At 31.4% G+C, this 14,028-nt stretch overlaps 1 protein-coding gene and 1 long non-coding RNA gene across 20 annotated transcripts in view; both read right to left on the reverse strand.

Annotated features, from left to right (window-relative positions):
* Positions 1 to 9,188, reverse strand: part of LOC121119323 (Protein C kinase 53E) — a 98,225-nt gene extending 89,037 nt beyond the window's left edge. For 8 of the 19 annotated variants that reach the window (XM_071889731.1, XM_071889720.1, XM_071889730.1 and 5 more), the window contains exons 1-2: positions 9,069 to 9,188; positions 8,287 to 8,598 (exon numbers count right to left, since the gene is read on the reverse strand). In XM_071889731.1, the coding sequence (XP_071745832.1) occupies positions 8,287 to 8,477 (191 nt within the window). In that variant the 5' untranslated portion in view covers positions 8,478 to 8,598; positions 9,069 to 9,188. Of the gene's footprint in view, positions 1 to 8,286 lie in introns of all 19 variants that reach the window. The other 11 variants (XM_040713959.2, XM_040713957.2, XM_071889738.1 and 8 more) reach the window with 6 other exon arrangements.
* Positions 2,161 to 2,491, reverse strand: LOC121119324 (uncharacterized). Its single transcript, XR_005864732.2, has 2 exons — positions 2,356 to 2,491; positions 2,161 to 2,283 (listed from the first exon to the last, which is right to left on the reverse strand). It is a non-coding gene; the product is annotated as an uncharacterized lncRNA (long non-coding RNA).
* Positions 9,189 to 14,028: the final 4,840 nt, after the last annotated feature.

Here is a 14,028-nt window from a genome sequence, read left to right on the forward strand (position 1 = left end):
TGATATTAACTTGTACTAGAACAAGCCAATTTTGAATTACTAACTGATTGAGATTTATCCAGTTTGTTTAACGTGGTTTATTCATTATTAAGTTACAACGATTTTAGCAGTCATCATTTGTATCATAATTATACAGTTATAAAAATGGAATTTATCAAAAGCTGCCGAGGGGCGAATCATCTTTTCTTTTAAGGCTATATATATAGGTCGGATAGAAAAAACTAAAATAGTTTGAATTGGAGGTGTGTTGAAAATGGTTGTGAAGGCAGAGTTAAAACAGGACCAAACCTAGAAGAGGGAGTAATTCCAAATGCTATGTCAGAACATAATCACATTCCTGCTCCTGGAAAAGTACGTGTAAAAAACTAAAATCAAACATTACAAGTATGGCTCTTTCCTCGGTAGAGCCTCCGAGAGCTCTTATGTGATATTCAAAATATCGGAGATAATATCTTTGTTATTAGCAAAATTTAAATTTAGCCCAAACCATAAGACGAATAAGGAGAGATAATAGTGGTCCTCGATCACCAGCGTCTAGGTGTGGATTTGAAATCCCAAGATTTTCAAACTCAGGAGAATCAATTTTATTATTTGATTCTGGATCGATGGATGAAAACCGAATAACTATTTATTCAACTAAAAAGGGTTTAGAAATAATGAGTAGATACCAACATTGGTTTGTGGATGGAACTTTTACAGTTAGTCCGATTATATTTTACCAATTATTTGATAGTACACGTAATAGTCATGGACACAGTAATTCCATGTGTATATGCACTTGTTCCAAACAAAAGCCGTGATATGTATATCAGATTTGAGGATGGATTAATGAAGAACACATACGGAATTACATTGAATCCCATCAGTATATCAGCTGATTTTGAAATAAATACGATATCTACAACTAAGGAGGTTTTTCCTTCGACTAAAGTTGTTGTTGAAAGTTTTTTTTTTTTCAAAGTTCAGAAGTCAGACAAATTTATATTGAAAATGAGGATATACGAATTAAAATAAAGAGTGTTATAGCATTGGCTTTCCTACCTCCTGATAGAATTATCAATGCTTTTGAGATCCTCACAGAAACCTTTCCTGAGGATCTCGAGAGTCATTGCCGATTATTTTGAAGACAATTACATCGGTCGATATATGGGAAGAACTAGGAGAGAACCACGATATCCACTAGCTTTATGGGATATGAAAATACGAACAGAAGAAGGTTTGCCAAGAACAAATAACTCTGTAGAATCTTGACATATGGCTTTACAGTCTTCTATACAGCACCCTTCACTTTGTAAGCTTCTCCTAACCATTATTAAAGAAAATAGTTTACATGAAGTTGTCTTCCAACAAGCTATATCAGGATCAGTTCCTTTGCCCAGCCCAAAAATAAATAAATATAAAAGAATAAATGAGGCACTAAATAATTAAATTCAAAATATTAATAATTCCCCAATTCTTGATTTTTTTTTGCGCGGATGCGCTCTAAATATAGAAATGAATGTATAATTTGAAAATTGAATTTGTCTTAACTTATTTTAATATGTAATGCAACATAAGAACTTTGAGGTAAATATAAGGAGTCGTTGCCTACAAATGGGGGGGGGGGCGTCGTTGTGGACGAAAGTAAATCCAAAGATGGAGGACTAACCCAATGAAATGTGTATTATTATTGTCGAGATCCCTTTCCATACTAAAAAGGTAAAGAAGGGTACGTACTAAACGATAGATAAAGAAAATTACTATATTTACAAGTTGCAACTAATACTAATATACCATAATATCCATATATCTAGGTAAAAATACATGACATCAGCTAATACTGATTAATATTAAACATACCAACCAAACCCCTATTTGATATAATATTCAACAAGAATATGTCAAACTGAAGTAACCATGTTGGTAAGTGTGAGTAGATATTCGTATGATATTGATATTGCATCAACACACACGCTAAATAGTTAATTAGTCAATAATAATAATTAAAAAAATAGGATTAAAGTATTATTTTATATCTAATTCAGAATCAGTGTGACAATTTATTTTATTCTATAATTCATAACTTCTTTAAAAACCAATCAACCTACTAGTCAATTAAAGAAAATCATCATTTGCCACAATAATTTAACTATCATCGACGAATAATTAAGATTTCAAGAATCAAGACTATCTATAGTTTATTTCTTCCTTTAAGAATGAGGAATATTTCTGCATTCAATGAAGCTAGCAGACTGATGAAAGAGTCCCAAAAAGACCCGTCCCGACTCCAGTGAAGCCTTTTTCCTAAAAATAAACTAAATATAAGTAATATAGTTTTGAATCAAGTAAAAAATGGCTCATAAATCAAAGGTTTACTGTCATAACATTGGACAACGAAAATGATCGGAGAATGCACATCCTTTTTTAAAGATCCTACTCCTAGGGGACCCATCGATCGAAGTGTTTGAATGCCATCCCACTCAATATGTTTTGTAAATTCATCCCTCCACATAAGCTTACGGAGTTGAGCCAAAATCTGATAAGAGCCTCAAGTTGCAGCTTCGAGACTTCTCCCATTTGATTTTGAACACCAGTTTGGTGGGTGATGAAGAATGACGTTTAATAATGACGTAATTTATTTCATAATATTTACTATATGAAAATGTCGCTGAAATTAACGTTTCTCAAAATGAAGCTTGCCCAAACGAATGTTGCTAAGATGACCCTCGCTGAAATAAATCCGACCATTCTAATGCATATGTAGGGGCATTTGTAGGATTATATAAAACAAATATATTTTTTTTTTTTTTGTGCTACCATGGGCCAGATAAATTTTCGGGGACAACTTTGTTTTCACTCAAGAGAGAGCTCCGAGTCATCGCACCGCCAATACCTAGGCCATCCTGAGAGACAACATTCCGGACTTATGGGACTTCATCATATGGCACCCTTCCTCTCCAGACGAGAACCCCTTGGACTACTCTATCTCCATCAAGAAAGAGTGCATCAAGCTCGAGTTTGACTACATTGTCGAGGTCAGCTAGTTATTTAGGCCACGCATTGAGTCAATTATTAATGATAAGGTATCATATATTGAATAAAAGTTGTTGCGAGCACTATTTTCAGATGATTTTGTTAAATAAATGTCCTCACAAAACCACTCTTGAAAAATTTAAAATAATAAAGTATATATCACTAGATACACTGTAATATATATAATGTACATGCCATTAGTTCAAAGACATATTCCGAATAAATATAGGCTTTGTATTTCAATGTTAACCCTTCTTCCTACAGAATAGTGAAATTATATCAACTTGCATCAATATTTTCCTTATAACTGTTGAATAAATAGACAACAGTTGATTAAATCTAATTATAATTAGCCATGGAATATTGATTTATTATAAGTCATGTTTTAAAAATTTATATTTGTGGACCATCAACACAAAAGCAGGACATAATGATTTTTCTAAAAAAATTGAATCTGGATTGCTTTTGTATTCTACGATAAATGATCGTGAATTTTAATCAACATAATATTATAATTAATCCCCTCTTAAGTAGCAAAGAATTAAAATTTGATACATTTTATTAATAAAGGGATTTCTCTCCAAATTAAGTCTCATAAACCCAATGAAGGCTTCAAGGTAGTCATGGCGTCGCAGTGCTGGCTGACAAGGGATTTGAAGTACTTGGTGTTTGGATGACGGACACTTTCTTCTCGACATGTACCCAAAAATTGTAGTCAAGGGGATTTGCATCAGTGATGTAGGGGGGGGGGGGTAGAATTTTCTTATTGAGGTCATTCAAAAGAGTCTAGCAATAGAGTAGATGTTTTTTTTCTAATCGCTAGTGTCAAAAGTGGTCTCTCTACCCTCACAAGGCTCTTTCCACCACCTTTATTGATAGCTCTTTTGACAGTCTGGTGTGAAACTCAAAGGGGTCTTGTATGGTCCCTCATGGACTTGAGGAGATTGGCCAGGGCCATTTTCTTTAACGTCTCCGTATCCGTTTTGGACTTTTTGACATACTCGTCCTACCTCTACCAAGTTTCGACTTGCTGACGCCATAAAAGGTGGTCCTGGAGACGATCAATTCCTTGGAGTGCGCGAATGGAAATTCGTCAATCACGTTCAAGTGTCCTTTTCTCATTTTTTAAATTGATTTCGAGTTCGAGCTATCTGACCTCTATTGTAACAAGGATTTTTTTTTTGTTTTTGTTTTATGGTAGGGATGTCAAAATAATCCTCAGGGATAAAGTTTGCATTTGCTGTATCTATGTCATGTTGAACATGCATAGGTTTAGTAGATCTAATTTTTAATTGAATTATACGGGGTATCCCCCCCCCCCTTTCCGTACATCTACATATTATTATTTATTAATTTATTCGTTTACTTTAAGTAACAGAAGACAAATAAAACCTAGTAGAATAAAAAGCTCATTCGGTCTTTATGTATTTTCGAAAAACTAAGAGCCAAATGTCAACATAAATAAACAATGGCATGAAGACTTATGCAAAGAGATATATTGTATCTTTATAATATATTTGCTTATCCTTCCTTTATGTATATATCTATATATAAACAAAAAACTAAAAAAATAACTATTTGTGTTTAAACTAGCATTTTTGAAAAAGATAGCGGAGTTGTCTTAGCCATTTATATAATTAGTATTTTAACCATAATTAATTGCTTATTTGTGTTTTAACTATTTGTTTAATATGAAAAAAGTGATTCAATGTGCATTCAGTAATTATGAATAACAAATCAAAGATCTTTAAAGTTCCAAATCTAACTATTAATATATTCCAGTGGTTCTCAAATTGTGGCACGTAAAAGAAAGAAGATAAATAGATTAAACCTCCATTGTTTTATATTCAGTTTAATCTCGGGCTTCTCATTTCCCGGAACATTCCAGGATGATTTAGTAAACAATTAGAACTGTGAAATTGAAGTACTCCATTTTATATTTAGTTGAGTATTGAAAAAAAAAATCTTTAAAAATTTTATCTCAAGTGAGTCTTCAATATGTATTCAACTTTTTATAGAATTAATTATGTAACAAATGGAAACTTAAATTATGAAATAATTTAGTAGGTACAAGATTTCCCTTAATTTTTTTCCCCGTATCCATAATTTATGGGAGGTAAAAACACACAAAATCTGCCTAAATACCGGGAGAGATCATTAATATGGTGATACATGGATATCTTAATATTTTCTCAGGGAGTACACAAAGAAAAAAGTTTGGGAGCTATTTTAATGGAATAGTAGGACAAACACACAACCTGGTGTCCTGATATTCAATCAGAGGATATAAGTACATTATTTAAAACATACTAAATGAACATTTATGAACGAAATTAAAAGTCTTTCTTTTAAAACTTGATTAAAATAAGAAAAAAAACCTCAAATTATTTGACTGGTCTGACTCCATTGATATCAGAGGGAGCAAATGAGTTTGCCACATAATAATTAACTCACGATTGAGCAAAAAAAACCAACATATCTTTCTAAAAAGCAGATAATTTGGCGGATTGTAAATGGGAATACGAGTATTCGACTACATTACTTTAGTTTACACGACTAGCCAGGCCAATGCTAGTATTGTATTTTGGTGTGTTAAATCAGTGGTTCTCAAATGGGGGTACTCGTAAAAAAGGGGGGGGGAACAATAGACAGCTATTTATTAATGATAATTTTTTTAAAAGCCGTTGAGCTACCTCTAAACATAACTCCATTTGACTTACACTTTACAAATTATATATATATTTTTTAATAAAAAAGAATTAATTGTCATTCTCAAAAATTAATAATTCAACAAAATCAAAAAATTACATACAAAATCTTCATGTTTTCTAGTGAATGAAGGGGAATAAATATTGCGCAGCACACGTTATATATGTAATTATTTTTCCCATCAACTATTTTGCATTGTAATTCACATTATTTATTTATCTCTTTTCACAGAAGAGCATTAATATTTTTTAAAGTACATTAAGACAACTTTAAAAAAATATCGTACATAAAAAGCTGTAGTCGGAACTGTTTTCACAACAATAGAGAAAGAATTCACTTTTTTGTAACTTTGAGGCCATTGAGCTAGCTCTAAACATTGTTCAAATACACTCCAACTATGCCAATAATATTTTTTTACCAAAATGCACGGATTTTGACCCGGTGATTTGGACATTTCAACAAAAGGAAAAATAAAAAATATCTAAATAGACAAGTAGATATATTATTATAAGGTTAATCTTTCTATTAACCTTGTATTAGCAGTATATTTGATGGAATTGTAAAAAAATTATCTGTCTAAATAACAATTAGACTTTTACTCACGATGAGAGAGATTTATTTTATCCTTAAAAATATATTTTATGTGGGATCTTTGTACCTACTTGAGCCGATATGTTTATTAGCGTATACCTACAATTTATTAAGCTTTTTTGTTCGATGATGAAAATAAACCTTTTGTTGTTTTAAAAAGTGTATGAATATCGATTTAGAGAGAACTTTTTTTAATATCTGAATAGTGAATATTATAACATTACAAATCAGTTCAAGTTTGAGGGTCACACATATAACTATATGATTATTTTGATACATGTATATACTTAATCCGTATAGAAAAAACAGCTGTAAGCAATCACTTTGATTTAATTTAGGACAAATCATACAAAGATTAAAAGAAAGTCATGAGTTAAATAGTATTGAATCCAATATATATTTAAAGGATTTATCTAAGAACTTTATATTTAAATAAATATAATATTGATGGCCCTCATCAAACGATAATCATCATTAGTTAATTCAATAACCATTACGAGAAAAACTTTTATAAAATAATTATATTTTAATGAGCAATAACAAACAATTGAATAACAATTAATTATTGCCAGGGCAATTCATAGTGATCAAAGTAACATAATAACTGTTATATATTATATAGCAAAATTAATATTTTATTATGTATATTAATGTAACAAATACGCACTTTTTTGCTGAGTCTTAGCTAATTTTTTAGATATTGTCAGTTGATATATGTATTTGGTATTAAGATTTGTTGATCAACAAATTCAGATAGCAAGCAAACATATTATATATTTGATTCAGATTATGAGAAATTTCACACGTCACAAATATCACAACATACGAAAATGAATTAACACGCAATTGATGATACTTTGTGTAGTTACTAAATTCTATTTAGCAAAGGATTTGTCAATAATGCAAAAATTTAACAACCTTTTTTTAAACAAATATGAAGATAGCTGTTCCCACCTATGAGGGATACTCAGAAATTTGAGTGGTTTCGTTATTATGACGTAGTGGGGGTGTTGTAAATATCGGTTCATTTAACAATTCAGTATAGTTTTATTAATTTTAAACGCATCAGTATCCCGGTAGCACTATAGTACAGGTAAACCGAACAGAACTTGTGAGCATTAATATGTTTTCTATGTTTTCAAAATAACTGAATTGAAAAATGAAATAATTTTTTATATTTTATGAAAAAAAAGTTATATCATTTGAATACCATGCTAACGTTATTTGTGAGACTATTTGAAGAACGTCATAAAATACTACAAACCAACAGGTTTATCTACCTACATAAGGGGACATCATGAGTAATTATTTATCGGAGCAGATAGGAATCCGACAAAAATGGAAACAAAGTCATAGAGGAAGAAGCGATTAATTGGTTAAAAGACACAAGCATGTCAAATCACTTTTGTCTGTTAAATGGTATTAAAATAAACTCGTTTGATGGGCTACATAATAACAATTGGTTTTCATGAGACCATGATGATTAGAAGAGGTACGTAAGGATTGGATGATAAAAGGAAGGAGGATTGTTTGGTTTTTATGGCCGACTATTAAAATCATTGTTGCACATGAAAAATACAAAAAAAAAAAAAGTAGAATGAACAAACGAATCCATTAGTTGATTAAAAGCATTTGTCAGAATATATTCCATACTTTATTTAAAACTGAATACAAAATGAAGTTGTATTCAAGATAACTTTTTACTTTTTATTATATAAACACACACAAGAGCAAAAAATTAAAAAAGATTATTTACATCCACAAGACATGAAAAACGACATTGCATGTCAAGTATTCGTTATTAAGAGGGGGGGGGGGAAGGATTTTCAACTGTCATGAATTTTATAACACCTATGATGAACGAAGCCATAAGTCACAGTATAAGTCATCCGTAACTGGAGAGATTTATAAGAGTTCCTCATTATGTATACCTCTATGTACAGCAAAAAATAACGAAATCTAAAATCCACTCACCAAATGAAATCCTTGCAATGACAACAAAACGTAGGATGTTTAAAAAATCTTGGAATGAATTTGTGATTCTTAATCAAACAAACGTTCTTTTTCTTAAGGGCTCCTTTCCGAGCACGAGTCCGAGACACGGCTCCATCTCCATTCATGATCTCATCATTGTTATTATTTGACTTATTTTCTTCTTGAGTCATGGTTCAAAATATCCTCGGGTTTATGTCTATATAATTATTCTAAGAAGAAGTAGTAGTTGTTTGTCACAGACGAGAGACTCAAATGTGTGTGTGTATTTCGTATGTCTGCTCACATCCAAATCTTTGAAATAAGTAAAAAAATAATATATATATATATATACGCTGAGGTTATGAAGGGCTTCTTTGAATCTATATGAAGAAGAAGATATTATAGAGTTGAAGGCTTTCTTCCCCCTTCCTTACTCTCCCTCCGTCTTCCTTCTCTCCCTCTCTAGAGTCAAAATACTCTTACTGGGAACCAAATATCCCTCTCATAAGAAGCAGAGAGGGCTTTCATTGTATTAGTAGAAACTATATATAATATAACTAAGTATAGCTCCATTTACAGCATGTATCTTAAGAAGAGAGAACAGAATGGAAAAACAGATTCGTAGCGTTAACCGTCCATAATGATAGAGGAAGAATCCTCTAATTGATTTAGTTATAAAAAAGAGGAGGAAGATTCGTATTTAATTATTATTCTTCGTATAAGGATAGAAAATCAAACAACATCTTCCTGAAAACCATTTAATATTTTTGTCAAACAACTACCTTCTTTTATTATCATATAATTTTTTATTCACTTTTTAATAAACACTTCTACGCACAGATGAGCACCGCACAGGTCACCATCATGTCGAATTCATTGACAACAACTGCAGTATAAAGTCCATGAAAAAAAAATAGTCTGATGATAAAAAGAAGAAGAAAAAAGAATTACTCCCGTCATCATAGCTAAAAAAATGTGTCTGCTAAGGGAAAAAACTATACTCGGCGCGCTCATCCTTATCATATGACGTAATCTTTACACATCCATCCATCGATCCCCCAACAGAAAATATGTATAATACATATATTTCTAACGAAATGAAAACCCCAAAACGTCATTGAATAGTATAGTAATAATTTGGATCAAATCCATACGTAAACTACCATAAAAAAGAATCCTTCTTGATAGTAGAAAAGAGTTATTACGTCACCTGTCGTATTTTGGCAAACAAAGAGAGATAACACTCTTGACATCCAGCTCATAGTTAATTAAATATTATATTGCTGATGTTATAAAATGAAAAGTTTTTAATTGTATCTTTGGGGATTTCACCTATGATTTTCTTAAATCTTGGATCGATTAAAAGCTAGAGGGATACATATGGGTTTCATTTTGTATTATATAATATACTCTATAGTGAGGAGCGTCCGGCTGTAGTCCCCCAAATTAAGGAATGTTTGATTCTTTTATAGAAAATTTAATATTTCAATTATTTTTTTTTCCAATCTTTAAAAATTTAATTTAATTTTACAAATTTTTCTCCAAAAAATTCAATATTTGAAATTTAATTTTAGAAATGTTATCCAAAAAATTTCATTTTTTGTGAATAGCTATGAATTTTTTGAAATTCCTCAAATAATTTAAAATTTTCTGACAGTATCAATCGTTTTTACTGCGCAATATGAGAGTACTTTGTCTCAATTTTTAACAACTCATTTTTTTTCAATAACTATCATTAATTTCATAGTAGACCATTCCATTGCACGTATTTAAAAATATCATCTTTAGTTTATTGAAATTTTCTTCCAAAAGTTTAATTTTTTGAAATTAAAAAATAAAATACATCTATATACAGTCTTGCAAACGTCCCTTCAAAGAATAATTATAACAGCTTTGGTATATAAAAATTCCTATTCCATTAGCAACTACAGAACGTCTCACGGTCATCCAATTTGTGATGTATACTGGACCAATACTCTTCCTTTCGTGTTGCTCAACAGTGGATCGAGCGGTTACGTTCCGGTGTAATGGAGGTGAATGATGCACCACCCACTAGCAGGCTTGTCGTCAAAAATATCAGTGAAATCATGGAAAATATTGTTAGTAGTCGTAGTATAGCGTAGAAGCTGAACATCTATCATAAAACGGGTTTGAACTTTTTGCAGAAGGCTTGACACAAAAAAAAACTTCGTTTTTGGGTGCCACATGAGCTGACGCAAAAAAAGTTTCATGAAACGAATTTGCATCTGCGAGTCACTGTGGAATCGAACCAAAATTGATCCATTTCTGCAGCGGATTGTGACTGGAGATAAAAATAGATCATATACTGCCATGTTATGCGACAGAGGTCGTGGTCGAAAACAAACAAACCATTCCAGACCGGATTTACTGCCAGGAAGGTGATACTGTGTGTTTGTGGGATTGACGGGGAATGATATACTATGAGCTGCTCCCCTATGGTCAAACACCCAATTTCCCCCTGTATTGTGAACAATTCGACCGATTGAAGCTGGTGAGCAAACAGAAGTGGGTAGCCTTGGTAAATATGAAAGTAATTGTGTTTCACCAAGAGAAAACCAGTCCGTACACATCTTTGATGGGCGCCAGAAGCTCCAGGAGCTTGGATAGAACGTTATTATGCATTCATCTTACAGTCCTGACTACCATATGTTCTTGTCTATGGTCAACGCACTTGGACACAATAAAAGCCTTCAAAAATTGGTTGTCCGTATTTTTTGACAATAGAGACAAATGTTACTACCAGAAGGGCATTATGAAGTTGAATTCTTGTAGGCCATAAATCATCAAAATCAAAGTTAAAGCGAAAAATACAATATTACTTTGTCACCAACCTATTAGATTGCATGGTAAATCCAAAGATTCATGTTTAATAGTGATTAAATTTTTAATTAATGTCTTGCTTAAAAGAACTTCATGAGCATAGACCATTGGTTCTCACTCTTTCTCTATAGAGATATCCCCTTCAAAATGTGTTTCTATTCACGTATTTCCAAGTCAGGGCAAAATATTTTTAGTTATAAAATATGTATTTATGTAGATCTCACCTACCCCCTAGACGGCGTAGAGTATCTCCACGTTCACTATGGGGTAAGTCTATCTTTATTTGAAAATCACTTTACTACACAACTTTATTTGATTTTACAGCTTTTTAAAATCCCAACAATAAATAAAGAGCTTGAAGTTGGAAATGAGACAATTCTGACTTAAGTTTTTCATTTTTTGTTATGGTGTTTTTGAAGACAGTTGATAAATGTAGATGGAGAGTATATTTATGTATATAAATCTCCAAGTATATCCAATTTATGCCTAAGTCATGAGAAGATATCTTTAAAATGTCAGAGGAAAGTGCAAATTATATAAATAATTGAGTACACATCAAAAAATTGTATAGCAAATTCATTATTGAGTGAGCCTTTTGAACCCTTTTTTTTAACACTTTTGGTTCACCTCCAGCCTTGATGCCAACCCCCTCGACTACACCTTTTGTGTGGATGTTGAGGGAAAGGCCTACAGTGTCCATCATATAAATACCGAGGCACTCAAAGCCACAGTCAGCCATCACTGGGACGCCATGACAGAGGGCTACATCCAGAGCGGGTGCCAGGACTTCCGCCACCACTTGGAAGCCGTCATTGCCACTAAGGCTGATTAATGATTAAAAGAGCTATTTATATTATTAATTTTGATGAAATTATATTGTTCATTAGTCAATTATATCTTGTTGAAGTTTAAATTCAAAGTGATCAGATTTTAATGGATCACTCGATATATCGTCTACCAAACTTTCTGACATATTCTTTTCCTTTTGATTTAGACTCAGGAGGATTGCAGATTTTTCATACCTCTTTTCCTGTATCTCAATACTCCTACGCGGCTAACTATCAAAAAAGCATTCATATGTAAAATATGGGGAAAGGCATATGTTTTAAGCTATAAAATTGAGCAAAAATAAAAAGTTCAAATAATTGTTTTATCAGTTATACAAGAAGATGCCTATTTTTGGTCCTTATAGAAGGTAAATTCGATCCCTCGTGACGTCAATGAGAGTACTTTTTTTTTTTTTTTTTTAATTATTCTTTTATATAATAGAATATATTATATAAGTAATTAACAATATAATATGTTTGTATTATAAAGTGAAAAAAATTAAAAAATTGGAAGATATGTGCAATAATCTTAATAGATAGTTCATATATCTTTTTTGGGTTAATTAACCATCGATATTTTTATGAATACTTCCAAGGACCGTCAGTTAAGGCCAGGTTCTAAGACTGAACTGGAACGAATATTAAGAACCGACACAACACTAATTGTACACTGAAACAATCGAAAGAGTAGTTAAAATGTGACAAGAGCATCATCAAAATATTGCAACGAGGTAATAACAGAGGGTTAAATATTTGCAAGACTAGCATATCTTGGTTTAAGTCCAAAAATGTCCATGCTTTTCATTTTTCAACTATTGATGTTTATAGAATTTAGAAAGAAAAATAATTTCGTAAATGTATATCTATTTTAACAACAAACTATCTTTTATTTAAATATTGTTATTTGTATACAAATTTTTATTTATTTTATTTTATAAGATTTGTGATTTATTCTGCAAAACATATACATATCGCATATACATAATATACATATTATTTAGAAATATTCCTCTAAACCGCGTTTATTCTTGTGAGCATCTCTTTTTTTCGTCACCTTCTACTCTCACAGGTAGTACTCGCTTGTACAATTCTGACTTCATGTATCCAGTACGTACCATGATTAATAGAAACACAAGTTTATACCATAAACAGTGATGAAAATCTAGTGTGGAATGGGTATGTTAAAAAAAAAAAGACAACGAAAATAAACAAGCTAACCTTGACAATTTCAAGAATATTTGGAAGATAAAAAGAATAACGTTATTGACGTTTCATTAGATCAACTACAATCAGGTTTTGTATATAATTAAATCTATTTAGGAAAGGATGTTCATTACTCATGAATTTAATAATAATGGCAACCGCTAAAGAAAAAAAAAACATCCTTCCGATTACCAATTCCTAAATACGGCCAGCTAAAAAAAATAAAAAAATACAACAGATTTTAATCACTAACCATAACGCTTTTCTGATTGATGTTTAACTTCCACCACGCTTTTTAAGTGTGACTTCAAAGAGTATACCTAACTATTACCAAAAAGAGCTATATATCTCCTTTCTTGACTGTTACTGTTAGAATACCGTTGTTATACTCTATGACGTCAAAATCTGGCTATCTGTCCAGAGTTCGGTACGGTTTAAAAAAATCATAATCTTTGTGTAACTGAAGATTTTTGAATTTTTTTCAAAAAATTTTATATTGAAATTTAACTTTTAAAATTTTCTTTCTTAAAATTAAATTTTATGTGAATAACTATAGGTTTTTGAATTTTTTTTCTAAACAGCTAAATATATGAATTTTTTTTTTCAAAAATGTATTTTTTGTGAATAGCTATGCATTTTTGTAAATTTTTCGAAAAAAAATTAAAAATTTTTGGTTTTAAAAAAATTCCAAAAACCAAGCCCCCCTCAAAATATAATCTGTGGACGGCCTTGGGTCATCCTCATGAATGGGGGCTCAGGCTTAGGAAATGTACGGTAGATTGAAAATCTTTAAGGGGTCTATAACTCTTCTTACTTGGATTTTGGAGTGGCTCTTTTCTAGGGTGGTCTTTCTTATGCTTAAACTTTTTTG

Source organism: Lepeophtheirus salmonis, chromosome 6 (genome assembly GCF_016086655.4).
Source record: "Lepeophtheirus salmonis chromosome 6, UVic_Lsal_1.4, whole genome shotgun sequence".
Classification (NCBI taxonomy): Eukaryota; Metazoa; Arthropoda; class Copepoda; order Siphonostomatoida; family Caligidae; genus Lepeophtheirus; species Lepeophtheirus salmonis.